Below are 13,355 nucleotides of genomic sequence, written 5' to 3'. Positions count from 1 at the left end.
GTACTGTGTAGTTGTTGCTGTGAGAGCTGATTGTAATGTTTTGTGTTAGTTTGTTGTTCAGAGAGTTTCTTTAATGTCCTGAGTTAGTTGTTTTTCTCAGGTTTTGTTGTGAACCAGTTTGTGTTATTTTGTTCCCAAGGGGGGAAGGGGAAGGCACCTAGGGAGTGCTTAGGCAAGAGGCCCGCAGGCATACATTACCCGTAGAAGTTAATTGTCTATGCACACTAGGAAAGACCTGGGCGGACCATCCCCTGTATTTTGGTTAGTGCACTAGCAGGTGGTGCTAGTTAAGTAAGTAGTGGGTAGACAGGTAAGGTTGGAGAGGGGGCTTTGATATTTACTTTCTTTGCTTTGTTCTGTCCAGCCCCTTTTCCCCAAACTTACCGTGCGAAGGAATACATTCCCTGTTAACGGTATTCTCTGCCTTTTGTCATCCTTACTCACACCTACAGTCCCATACCTCTTTCACACCACGGAGAGTTGAGTTGTAGCAGGGTGTTGCGTTCCCTCTTCCGAGAGGAGTGCGTAACACTGCTAGACTAAAATTATTTTTCATTTCCTTTGACAAAAACGAGAGAGACGAAATCATCTGATTAAAATCTGACTAGTACATGAACTGTCTGGACAATAGTTTTTGGAGAGATTGAGAGCTTTTCAGTGTTATTTGTTTGGTCGAATCAAAAGCATAGAGGACATTAGCAGAATTGTAAGGCTTTCTCATTCTTAGCAGAATTGTAAGGCTTTCTCATTCTCCAATCTGGCGGCAACAAATCATTGATGCAAATAAGGCACACGCCATGGCTACTCTCCCTGTGGTACAAGCTGCCGGTAGAAAAAGGGGCGACATTTGGAGCCACTTTACTTATCGTGTCGATTCAAACAAGACCGAATGCAACGTTTCCACGGGAGAAGACAGCGTTTGCACCCACAAGTTGACGGGGAAAAATACTACCAACCTCAAGAGACATCTGAAAGCGCATCATCCCAGTATATACAGTCAGGTAATGACAGATTAAACGCTAGATAGTTAGTTTACTGCAACCTATCAGACCACTATTTATGACAAAACTTTGATTACAATATAACTCAAGTAGGTTAAGGGGTGTGATTTAAAAAAAAATCTGCTGCAGAGTAATGTGTTCTTCTGCCAATTTGACTGTTGGGAGGAGAATCATGATAGGACGTTATGCTGAAAAATGTGTTAGTAGGACAAGCTAGGTATGTTTGTGCACATGGAAGTCAGTGATTTAGATTTAATATAGGTTAACCTAACGTATAATCAGAAAGGTAAATTAGGTTGAATTAGCTGTATCCCTGAAAACCCCTTTATGTTTATCCCTGAAAACATCTGGTTGATGGCAACTCCGCTAAGGGTGACTAGGTTAATTGGGCAATAAAAAGGTGATGTGACTAAAATGAAAGTGGATTTAGTTGACTAAAATGGCCCACTGTCATTTTTACAATAACTGGACTAAATCATTAGTCAGATGACAAATGTGACTAAGACTTCATGATATGTTAGTCAAAATGACTAAGACTAGACTAAGACCTAGATTCAATCAGATCAAGCATTAACCGGTGATAGCTGACACACTCATAGCTGGTGTTTTGGCGGTGTCGGATGTGTAACTGCGTTGGAGCTGTACAATTGGTGAGCAGCTGCTCTTGATGATTGTCACGAAGCCACACCTGTTAGAAGTTCAGAACAAGAAAGTGTAGGCTATATAGTAATAATGACGCTCAAATTGAAAATCATTAAACTAAATGAAGATTTATATCAGCCTAATCGAGGTGTAGATTACATCTCACATTCCAGTGTTCGAAGGTGTAAACAAGGCTGCTTCATAGAGTATGATAGAGGCCTCTAGTGGCCAAAACGCCATATTAGAATGAGTAGCGACATTGAAGGGGTGACTTCCTACTTCATTAGCTGAATCCCTCCTGATGATCAGGAGGGATCAGCCAGTTGTGAATAAGAAAATTGACTACTTCAAAATGGAGAGCCTTAATGCTGTCAGACACTATAATGGCACAGATACAAAGATGAGTCCTCTATCTACCTCTATGGGCTGCATGGGATTTCTCCTAATGCGACTCAGTGCAGCCAATGGCATTGTCCACTTTAGGTATAACGCCAGGAGCCGCTTGTGGATTTGACAGCTCTGACACCGCCAAAACAACCGCTATGCGGATATCGCCTAAAGCGAATCTGATTGAATAGAGCCTTATGGGCTGGATTATAATCTTATCGCCTAAATATCGCTAAAATCCGGGTTAACATTTAAAGGTAATTTCCGATTGAGCCAACATGTGCTGTGTTTGCCCGTGAATGCAGTCTCCTTGACCATGGGAACATTGCCAATCTCGCTATTTTACATTTTAGTCATTTAGCAGACGCTCTTATCCAGAGTGAGTGCATACATTATATTTTTTTATACTGGCCCCCCGTGGGAATCGAACCCACAACCCTGGCATTGCAAACGCCATGCTCTACCAACATCCCTGCCGGCCATTCCCTCCCCTACCCTGGACGACGCTGGGCCAATTGTGCGCCGCCCCATGGGTCTCCCGGTCGCGGCCGGCTACGACAGAGATTCGAACCAGGATCTCTAGTGGCACAGCCACTAGACCACTGCGCCACTCGGGAGGCTATGAAGCAGATCTTCAGCGCTACGGGTTGAATAGAGCCCTAGCGCTCAAACTCTAGGCAGTATTGTGCCTTCTCCCGATTTACATTTACGTCTAGTCTGAGCCCAGGCTGTCTTCCTACAGTTTTCTGCTGTTAGATTCGCCCACAACTGCCTCATGTGAACTACAATCCCAAATCAAATCAAATTTTATTGGCCACATGCGCCGAATACAACAGGTGCAGACATTACAGTGAAATGCTTACTTACAGCCCTTAACCAACAGTGCATTTATTTTTAATAAAAAAGTAAAATAAAACAACAAAAAGTGTTGAGAAAAAAAGAGCAGAAGTAAAATAAAATAACAGTAGGGAGGCTATATATACAGGGGGGTACTGGTGCAGAGTCAATGTGCGGGGGCACCGGCTAGTTGAGGTAGTTGAAGTAATATGTACATGTGGGTAGAGTTAAAGTGACTATGCATAAATAGTTAACAGAGTAGCAGCAGCGTAAAAAGATGGGGAGGGGGGGCAGTGCAAATAGTCCGGGAAGCCATGATTAGCTGTTCAGGAGTCTTATGGCTTGGGGGTAGAAGCTGTTGAGAAGTCTTTTGGACCTAGACTTGGCACTCCGGTACCGCTTGCCGTGCGGTAGCAGAGAGAACAGTCTATGACTAGGGTGGCTGGAGTCTGACAATTTTGAGGGCCTTCTTCTGACACCGCCTGTTATAGAGGTACTGGGGCCAAGCGGTGTTTTAACGTTTAGAAACGTCAATAATCGTTGCTTGCGATACAGCTTTCGATACATATGGACTTATAGCGAGAACGAATCCTTCAAATAAAAAATATACACTTACTGTAGCAGTTTTGCACAGATCCATACAGTTATGGGTGCCTCCATCCAACGAAACTGCACTTCCAGAGTAGGCATTCAGGGCACGCTAGATAGATAATTAGCACAGGTGGTCGCCTCTGTTTTCCGTAAACAAGTGCCGTAACATGGAGATATGTCCGTGTGGGAACACTAACCCTATAAATGTGTATCAATTTAACTTTTTTTTTTCTAGCTGATATGAAAGATAAGGTCCTTGTGTTTCCAAAACTGTACCACAAACGATGCATGTTAATGTTCAGACCGAGCATCAGGGCTCTTAACAAAACTCCCCCCTACAAAATACGCCGTTATCCAATGATTCGTGTAATGTAATGCAACTGAGTCTTGGTCAACGGCTAATATAACCCTAGATCAACAAAAAAAAGTGCTAAAATGAACACTGTAAAGTGTGTGTGTTGCATCTTATCGGGTTTCCTAATAATATAATATTTTGTATTGCTTGTAAATGTCATTCTAGACTGCATATAGGAGAAGCCTACAGCTAAACTATTCTTTGCTACGGTAGTTTGCAGCCAGCCTACATCCCAAGCAGCGCGCATTGACACAGTGAAGACTAACCATAGGACAACCCTACCCGCACAGCCCAGCCAGAGAAGACCGAAAAAAAAATGGAAAGCAAAAAGCATACCACGGAAAACCAGAACTTGACCCAAAAGATCAAAAATAAGGAGCTCAGAATCGTGAAAAACAGAGCACGAGTCAAATCAAATGTATGGGATCATTTTGGAGTAATCGTTAACGCTGACAAACAGCATGTGGAAGGATTCGCAGCATGTAAAAAGTGCAAGCGGGTGTTAGCCTATGATAGCCATAGAACAGGCACTTCCAGCTTGAAAAAACACATTGAGAAATGCACGGTAAGACGTCTATTAATTGCACAGTAGCCAATTGTAATGCAAAACAAGAAGCTTAAAATGCGCGGCAGGAAGGACAAAGATGGTTAGCTCGGGTTGTGGCGGTCGGTTAAATTCCACATGGTTCGGGTTGAGGTAGCAGTCTTTCCTAATGGCGGTTTGCAGTCGGGTCCAACAGATCCGTTTGTGCGGTTATGATTTTTTGGGGGGGGGGCTCAAATTGGACTCTGTGGCAGACACATACAGTATTAGTTTATGTGCGTGTGATAATTGAAATAATATGCGTGCTGTTGTGAAGCAGGATGCTTGATTTATTGTCAAATGTTGCTTTTGTATGTGTCGGCTATGTGAAGTGGTGAAGACGTTCGCCTTTAATGCCTGCACATGCGCAATGAAATATCTGATTCCAGACGGCTACCAAAGACCGTACACTGTGCTGCTAAATACGTGCATTCGAGGTAGCTTAAAATATCCTTCCATTACACTCTAAGAACCAGCAGTTGTGAGATATGGAATGTAGAAGCAGAGACCGTAAAAAATATAGGAGTCACACATGGAGATATTTCAATGAAATCTCTTCGGAAAGTGTGACATGCAAGCTGTGTGCGGCTGTTCTGAAGCGGACGAGCGGTAGCACAACATCCATGTTGAACCATTTAGAAAGGATCCATCATCTGTCGCTAAGACATATCAAAACGCAGCGAGAGCGGATTTCTACCGTTAGAGGTAAGAGTCCTGTAAGTGTTTTTATTTAATTCTTAGGTAGGCTACTACAGCAAACTCGTGTGATATCTGGACTGGTCACAAAGACAAGTTTCTCTTCTACCTCCGCTTGTAGGCCTACCGTAATTACTCCTCATGAGGTTGCCATAAATTCCGAATGCGTCACATTTGTTTTGCCCACAAATGCAGTTAATACGGTAAATTGGCGATGTTTGGTCACTCGAGAGGAAAAGGCGAAGCATTTACTCCGCCCAAAATCTGTCCACGAAAATAAGACAACGAAGTGAGGAATTTTTGTATGGAGGTCAATGAGTGTCGAATTTGGTCAACAAAAATTGCCTGCTACGTGAGGCTTATTTGATCGAAACGAAGTTTAGTATTGGTTAGGTTGTTACGAATGCACTGATAAGTGGACGCACGTGGCAGTTTTTTCCAAATTGGCCATTATCGGAGGTTTGCCTTTTATCACACGCGTATCTGCCCTTTCATTTGCTAGAATGGACCCACCTGATCTCGTCTCCTCTCGCCGGCATTCCATGTTTGAGGACATTTATTTCCATTGTTATAGCGGTCACTCGACTATCTCGTCAATATAATAGATAATCTTTGGTCAGTCACACCAGAGAGGAAGAGGCGAAGCGAGAGGTTTTATTCCCGTCAAAATCTGTCCGCGGGAATTCAGCGATAAACCGACTGCATTCCCGCCTTTGGGACAACGACTCCCATTGTTAGGGCGGAGACAAAACCATCTCGTCATTATATACAGTATCTGCGCTCACACTCACGCAGCTCTTTTGGTGAAGGTAACAGTAGGCTGCTCTGCTGTTTTGGTCAGTCATATAGATTATCTGGTTTGGTTGTTTATTTGTTCCATTCATTCACAAAATGTCTACACCAAGTTCACCCAGCTTTGGTTCAGCTGTGTGGCACAGCTTCGACAGAATAGAAGCTGCACTGGCAAAATGTAAACACTGCGACCGGAATATCAGATGTAAAGGAGGTAGCACCAGTGGCATGAAAAGGCATTTAGAGTCTCGGCATCAGGTAAACTGGACCTCGGAAAAGGACTAACGTTACCAGAACAAATTTGAGACCTCCGTCTTTTCTGACACTGTGCTGGTAACCAGACAAAAGCAATGGAGCTATAGATATTGGAGCGCCCAAGAGACAGTAGGTATTAAAATGAGTCAGCACTAAATAGCTATAAACCTGCTGATGTGACGAGTTATATTTCACACGATCAATGAAGAACTTGGAGTTATATTACGTTGATTCAATGATCATGCGCACATTTCCGTTACATGGATTTGCGGATATCCGCTTGTATGCCAGCCTAAAAAAAATACATATATTGTGGTAGCTAACCAGGAATTCTTATCGATTTGACGTTGTGTTAAAACCGCGCTCGAAATAGTGTTTTTTAACACGCACGTAGAAGCCTGCTAATTTGGCTAGTGCAGCAGAGATCTAAAGGAAAGGTTTTGACTCTGGAGATAAAATCTGTCATAGCATAAAACGGAAGCGATGGGACGTGCTAAAAGTAGTACAGCTTGGATGTATTTCACCAGAAAAGGCATTGATATACAGTGATCCCTCGCCACTTCGCGGTTCACTTATCGCGGATTCGCTATTTCGCGGATTTTCATAATGCATTTTTTTTTTTTTGGTGCATTGTGCTCTGCATTCTGATTCGCTAAAAACTCACTCCCGCTTCTTGTATCAAAACATGCTACGAATTGTGCTATCATTTTGTCGTCTCGTGCAGTTATGTGTACGTACATAAAACAGCTTGGCAAATTTACATTAAGTTGGCCAAATTATCTTGTAATTTCGAACATCTCCTAAACCCATAATGTCGACGAAACGGCCTGGACCGACAAAAGCACCTGCGGATGGGCCCAAACGGCGGAAGATGCTACCTATCTCAGATAAAGTTAAACTTCTGGACATGCTAAGGGAAGGTAAAAGCTATGCAGCCGTTGCTCGCCATTACGGAATCAATGAATCTTCCGTTCGTTACATAAAGAAGGAGGAAAAAAACATAAGGACGACAGCAGCAGTCAATTTTAATACGAATGCAAAAAGGGTTGTAACTGTCCGCAACAAGACCATGGTACGGATGGAGACGGCATTAGCTCTGTGGACTAATGACTGCAGGAAAAAAAACATAACCCTGGATACAAACGTTATCTGCACAAAAGCGAGAATGCTGTATGAAAACTTTGCTGTCAGTGACGGGGAAGAGGGAGAGGATGCCGGGCCCTCAGCAAGTGCTGCTGACACAGTGGGAGAGGATGCCAGGCCCCCAGCAAGTGCTGCTGACAAAGTGCCAAGCGCATTTAATGCAAGCAAGGGCTGGTTTGAAAAGTTTAAGAAACGCTTTGGACTTAAAAATGTTTGTCTGCACGGTGAGATGGCGTCTGCGGATACCGCTGAGGCAGAAGCCTTCGTGAACAATAAATTCAAGGCGATCATTGAGGAGGTATATGTATGTATATGTCGGCTATGCAAAGCAGTACTCCGATACAACAACGGCAGCATGTTAAACCACATAAAATACAAGCACCCAGCCATCGTAGCAGAAGCTCTAGATGGTAAATCAAAAACGACCATTGGGGTAAAGTAGAGAGCTATTATTATCCACCACATGTTATTTTGTCCCTCGAATATTAGTACCTTTATTGGCATACCCGTAAAACTTAAATTAAACGCTGTCTCAAATAGCCGCCTAGCTGTCCCTTTTAATGGTCGCCATACCCTAGTTCAACATCAACCATTTAAAATAGGCTACTAAAATGATTCCAATCCCGATTTAAAAGGCAAATGCAGTTTAGCGGTATTATTGGGCAGACTTTAGGACCATGTGGACGCCTGGAAGCATGAGGCAAGGCTGTAAAGCTAGCTGGGTTAGCTGACAACGACACAAACGATGCGGCGATTCAATGGGCAGAAGTCCGTGTTTTGTGATTCTGGATGGCCAGATAGCTAGCAAAAATGACAAGCTGCCATGTGGGGAATCATAGGTTGCTAGTTTTATCTCATTCTTGATACCATGGCATGTCTTGTTTTGACTGATGTAATGCCTATGCTAATATGTCAAAAATTCGCTAGCTAGCTAACCAACAACTGTAACGATGTAGTTGAGACAAGTGCTCATTGTGCAAATGTATTTGTTTTCAATAAACATTGGAGACGAAATGTAGTTTACATGTTGTCAACTATTTTAGCCAACCCCTTCGATTTTGCTCTATAGTTACTAAACAACCCTCTATGGCTGGCTGGCTGGCTTTACGGAGAGCAGTGTTGCCAACAATTTTTCAGTGAGATCAGCTATTGGCTCCTTGATTTGCCGCTAGATGACGTTTTGCCATTGCCGCGATGACGTCATACCGCCAATTTGCCTCGCTGCAGTCCCCAACGAAGCGTTTAAAGATGCCTGTAGTACATGGCTTTGGCTAGGTAACTGCTGTTTGATTTGACACGAATCTTAACTAGAGTTTTAATCCCGGTGCTGAGCTAATTCATAGCAGCTAATTCTTGTATGACCTGTTTGTAGAATGTTAAGTCCCATATTGACTGAGGTGAATGAAGCTACAGCAACAAGGTGATAATGGCTGGCGTCAATTTTGTTTGTTTCTGCTGTTCTCCACATTGCATTTGAGAGTTTAAATAGTGTAGAAATGCAGTAAATAAGCTTTAAATTTAGTTTTAGCTGAAATGTTGCTAGCCATGGCTAGTCTGGCTGACACCTAAAGCGAAGTCTTCTTCCTTGCTGTGTGGTCACGTGGGTCGTGTCAGCCAGGCTAAACCATGGCGCCACCAAAAAGAAAACACAACATCAAATTCGCAGAGTGAAATTCTGTCGAGGCAACAGCCAAGCATTTTTTTAATTGATCCAAAAGGAGTGAGATAATGGAGAAGTCGAACTTCAACGTTTGTCTAAGGTGGATCAGAAGAGGGTGAGGCTGCAAGGTGGGGGGTGGAAAAAGGTAAAAGTAAATAAACAGCAGTCTCTAATATGCGCCGGTTGTGTTCAGTGATTGAAGCAAATAAACGCCCAGGCTATTAATTGAAGTTTTACAGATAGAGTATAAAACCACCCAACAAAATCTTCAGGGACAACATGTACAGTTTTAAAGCTACAATCCTTTTTTCAAAAATCTAAAAAGCAGCTTGTTTTGGTATACATCTGGTGGGCTACGATATACTGAACAAAAATATAAATACAACATGCAACAATTTCACAGATTTTACTGAGTTATAGTTCATATAAGGAAATCAGTCAATTGAAGTAAATTCATTAGGCCCTAATCTATGGATTTCACATAAATTTTAAAAAATTAGTCATTTAGCAGATGCTCTTATCCAGAGCGACTTACACATGACTGGGCAGGAGTCACTAACAGGGTTGTAAACACATTTGTGCACAAAATTTGAGTGAAATAAGCTTTTTGTGAGTATGGAAAATTTCTGGGATCTTTTATTTCAGCTTGTGAAGCATGTGACCAACACTTTACATGTTGGGTTTTATATTTGTGTTCAGTGTATTATGCTCGCTAGTACTTTCTGCTGCATAAATTCACATGGTGAATGGAACATGACGTACCATAATGTTATTTGTTAATGGTTATGTGGTATGAATGGTTTTTCTACAGTCATTGAAGTACAACAAAAGAGAAGCTGCAATAAAGGAAGAGAAGACACTGTCCAAGAAGAACACACATGAGGATGAGGAAGATGAGCCGCACCCTAAAAGAGGGATGTCAAAGTGGGTACTTTAATTTACATTTACAAGGTTAGTCTCATTGAGATTAAACATCTATTTAGCAAGAGACCTGGCCAAAATAGCAGCACACAAAACATGTACAACATAAAGCACTACAGTTTAATAACATCAGTTTACACATTGAACAAGCACCTTGGTTTTGGGAGGAGGGGTTCAACTAGGGGTCAACACATTGACAGCCCCCCAATTCATTGTATCATGTATATTGGAAGATAAAACATTGGTAACACTTTTCTATAGGCCTACTGTATTAGATTGTCAGAGCCCATAATCAAATCTAGTCTGTTATGACAGACTAGGTTGTTACATATTTAGTTCATATGAATGTTTGATTTGAGTTCAAAATGGCCAAGCCTTTGCCAGACTACTTCAGTGTTCTAATGGTTTAACTTTGTATTTCTGTGTTCTTAACATCCCCCAGGCAAGAACCCAATACTTCACTGGTAGCCTTGACAGAAGGTTAGTTTCTGTTGTTGTATTAATAGTTTCAATCCAAGATGTCCTGTATAGTCAAATATGTCAACTTTCAGATGGTCTCATAGCAATAATATTGTGGTTATGTCTCTCACAATATACTATGTTTTTTTTTTTTGCGGTAGACGGTGCTCCAGAGCAGTTTGAATTTCAGTATGGACTTGAGGGACCAACATTTAAGGATGACAACAGGGAGGTGAGTTGGTAAAGCGTTGCTCAAATGAGCAGGTGTTCTTTTACTCTTGTAGTTAGCTGCAGTTAGCACAAAACGGACTGGTACCCAGGCGATCGTTCAACTCCTTGTCATGCCAAATATGATGTTTGGCATGATGGCACAAACCGATCTGGGACCAGGCTAAGCTACAGCTCCTCATTTCTTCTACTCAAACCTCTTCCTTTTTTCCCCTGTGCAGTCCTCCAAGAGCCATCTGTCGATCATCAAAGTGGAACAGCTGGACTCCCTCCTCCCAGACCAAACCGGTGTGTGGGGGAGGGGGGTGGGACTATAGTGAATGTATGCACTAAACTGGACAATGAAGCAAGTGAAAATGATCTGCGGTAACATTTGGACTAGGATTGATTTGCCTACATATCCAATGTGCACTTATCAGGAGTCGACTCTTCTCCTTTCTGTTCCATCACCAGATTCCAGCTGTGGTTCTGGGTCACCTGGGGATTCGGGGCCTCCTGGCTCGTCTGGTTCTGGGTCCAGTACGAGTCAGGCTGCACAGTTTTTCAGGAAGTGCCACCAGGCAGGCTGTACACAGTACATCTTCTCAGAGTTCGCCTCCCGCCTCAGCACCATCACTGAGAGGATCACATCCCAGCAGGCCAGTGAGGAAGGTGAGACGGAACACCTGAGGAATAGAAGGGCACTAAATGGAATGATACATTCGACTACTGATAGATAAAATGGCTTGGTACTGTTGTCGGCCAACTTAACCGGGTCAGCTAACTAAACCGGGGCGTGCGCGTTTTCAAAGTGCATTTGTCAACTGTATTACCCATTGTAAAACTGCTCCTTGTTGGACGTGTGCTTGTAATATTACATTTTTATGTTAGTGTTAGTATAGATATTAACAAAAATTGTTTCCTGTGTCCACAGATTTCAACCTCACCCTGAAAGTGCTGGAGGCCTCTGGGATGCTGCCAGAGATCTTTGCCAAAAGAGACCAAGGTAAAGTATTTAAACATCCCCATTAATGGAAAACGCCACCCAAAAATGATATTTTGGTATTTGTTTCGTTAGTCCATTGTTGACATAGTGCCAAACTATTTTGCTTGTCAGCAATGCATTTTCAAGATGTGTAACTTTCAAAGGGGATGATTTCTGTATTTTGAAAGTTGCATATCTTGAAAAATGTATTTGGGGTCTATGTCAACAATGGACTAACGAAACAAATACCAAAATATACTTTTTGGGTGGAACTTTCCTTTAAGTACAAAATATACACTATTTTTGTGGTACATGGAATAAAGTCCCCATAAGTTAGCTCCTCATAGGAATTCTGGTTCGGAAGCACAAGTAACCTTGCCTGACACCTGAAGAATTATGTTTCCGAGCTAATGCCTAGGCTTAAGCTTGATGGGCTAACACAGTCATGTGGCATGCAGGAGACCCGCCGGGCTCGTACCCTGATCGGTCACACCCACTGGCCAGTAGGCAGACAGAGCCCAGAGAACTGCTGTCACCCTGATGCCCTGTTTCTTTCCCTTTTTTTTAGAAATGGAGAAGAGACTGAGGGAGCTGCAGAGAGAGACTGAAGCGGTGAGGACGGCCAGGTCTGCCATGAGAGATGCTTGCGTCATGAGCTTCACCTCATCATGACGGAGCACTGCTGAAGATAAAAGCGGTTTTATAAGGCGTTATAACCAGGGCCTGGAGTTTCTGACCACGTAACTGAACTAGGAAGGTATAGGACCTGGAGTTTTCCCTGGTCCAATCCCCTCGTCAGGAGAAACTCTGATCCTTCTTTTAACCGAATGTAAATATTTCAAACCTTTTGTATTTGCCATATTTTTCTACCCGTGTTCAAACTTTAACTCTGTGACATTTGACTCTATGATATTTGAAAGCAGTTTGTTTCACCCTGGCCACTGACTTGGGTGGCATGTTAAACATTAAATTAGTAATTGGTAATATAATATTTTGACAGACATTGGTTCTGAGGTTATTGGAGATGTTTTGATGTTAGTAGGTGATCCTTAGTCTCCCTCTCTGCTGTATGTATATGTTCACTAACCCTTAAGACTAAATATATCCTAATATACTGTATGTGCAAACCAGTAGATCTAATTTTCTCTTGATGGGTACTATGTCCACTGTAGTAATATAAGACAAGTTCATTATTATGAATACACTGGTAATATAGTATACTTGAGAGGAAATCTGAGAACTGTGACATTTTCTGAGAATGAATTAAACTCCTGTTATGTAAATGAGTTGTGTGATGTGATTATTTCAGATCGAAAATGTCCCGAACTTTTTTGTATAGTAAATAGTACAAGTTACAAAGTTACTGCACTGCTCATGCTCTACAGTGGAAAGGGAGGTGTATAATATAGGTGGTGAAGATTATGATTTCTCAGAATGTATTGGTATACCAGGGTTCCCCACCTGGTGGTTTTATTTGGCTCCCCAAGTGTTCTTAGCAAAAAAAAAATTTTTTTTGATTTTCATTGTTAGGCATAACACACCAGGAAATTAGCTCCAATTGCAGTTTATCGATGGAAATTTGAACGCACAGAAATACCGTGACGAGATCCTGAGGCCCATTTATTTTAAGGCGTCTGTGACCAACATATGCATATCTGTATTCCCAGTCATGTGAAATCGTAATTTATTTATTTAAAATTCACTGATTTCCTCAACTGTAATTTAGTAGAATCTTAGAAATTGATGGGTTTATATTTTTGTTCAGTATAGTTGACGATCCCTGCCATTTACTGTGGTTGGCAGTGCGCAATGCCCTCTTGCACCCCCAAGTGTACTGAAAC

At 42.2% G+C, this 13,355-nt stretch overlaps 1 protein-coding gene across 9 annotated transcripts; it reads left to right on the top strand.

The window, feature by feature from the left end:
- Positions 1-4,116: 4,116 nt before the first annotated feature.
- Positions 4,117-12,799, top strand: LOC311143265 (uncharacterized protein). Of its 9 annotated transcripts, none has more exons than XM_084179082.1 (8): positions 4,117-4,378; positions 9,754-9,866; positions 10,306-10,343; positions 10,484-10,554; positions 10,772-10,838; positions 11,004-11,201; positions 11,464-11,535; positions 12,083-12,799. In XM_084179082.1, the coding sequence occupies exons 1-8, from the start codon at positions 4,130-4,132 to the stop codon at positions 12,184-12,186; spliced, it is 912 nt and encodes a 303-aa protein (XP_084035208.1). In that variant the 5' UTR covers positions 4,117-4,129; the 3' UTR covers positions 12,187-12,799. The 9 variants fall into 9 exon arrangements, with proteins under 9 accessions (XP_084035208.1, XP_084035211.1, XP_084035213.1 ...); XM_084179085.1 differs by lacking the exon at positions 4,117-4,378 and adding an exon at positions 4,756-5,101; XM_084179087.1 differs by lacking the exon at positions 4,117-4,378 and adding an exon at positions 4,778-4,833.
- Positions 12,800-13,355: the final 556 nt, after the last annotated feature.

This window comes from Coregonus lavaretus, assembly GCF_964263955.1.
Source record: "Coregonus lavaretus genome assembly, chromosome: 16".
Classification (NCBI taxonomy): domain Eukaryota; kingdom Metazoa; phylum Chordata; class Actinopteri; order Salmoniformes; family Salmonidae; genus Coregonus; species Coregonus lavaretus.
This window is presented reverse-complemented; position numbering and strand designations above follow the sequence as displayed.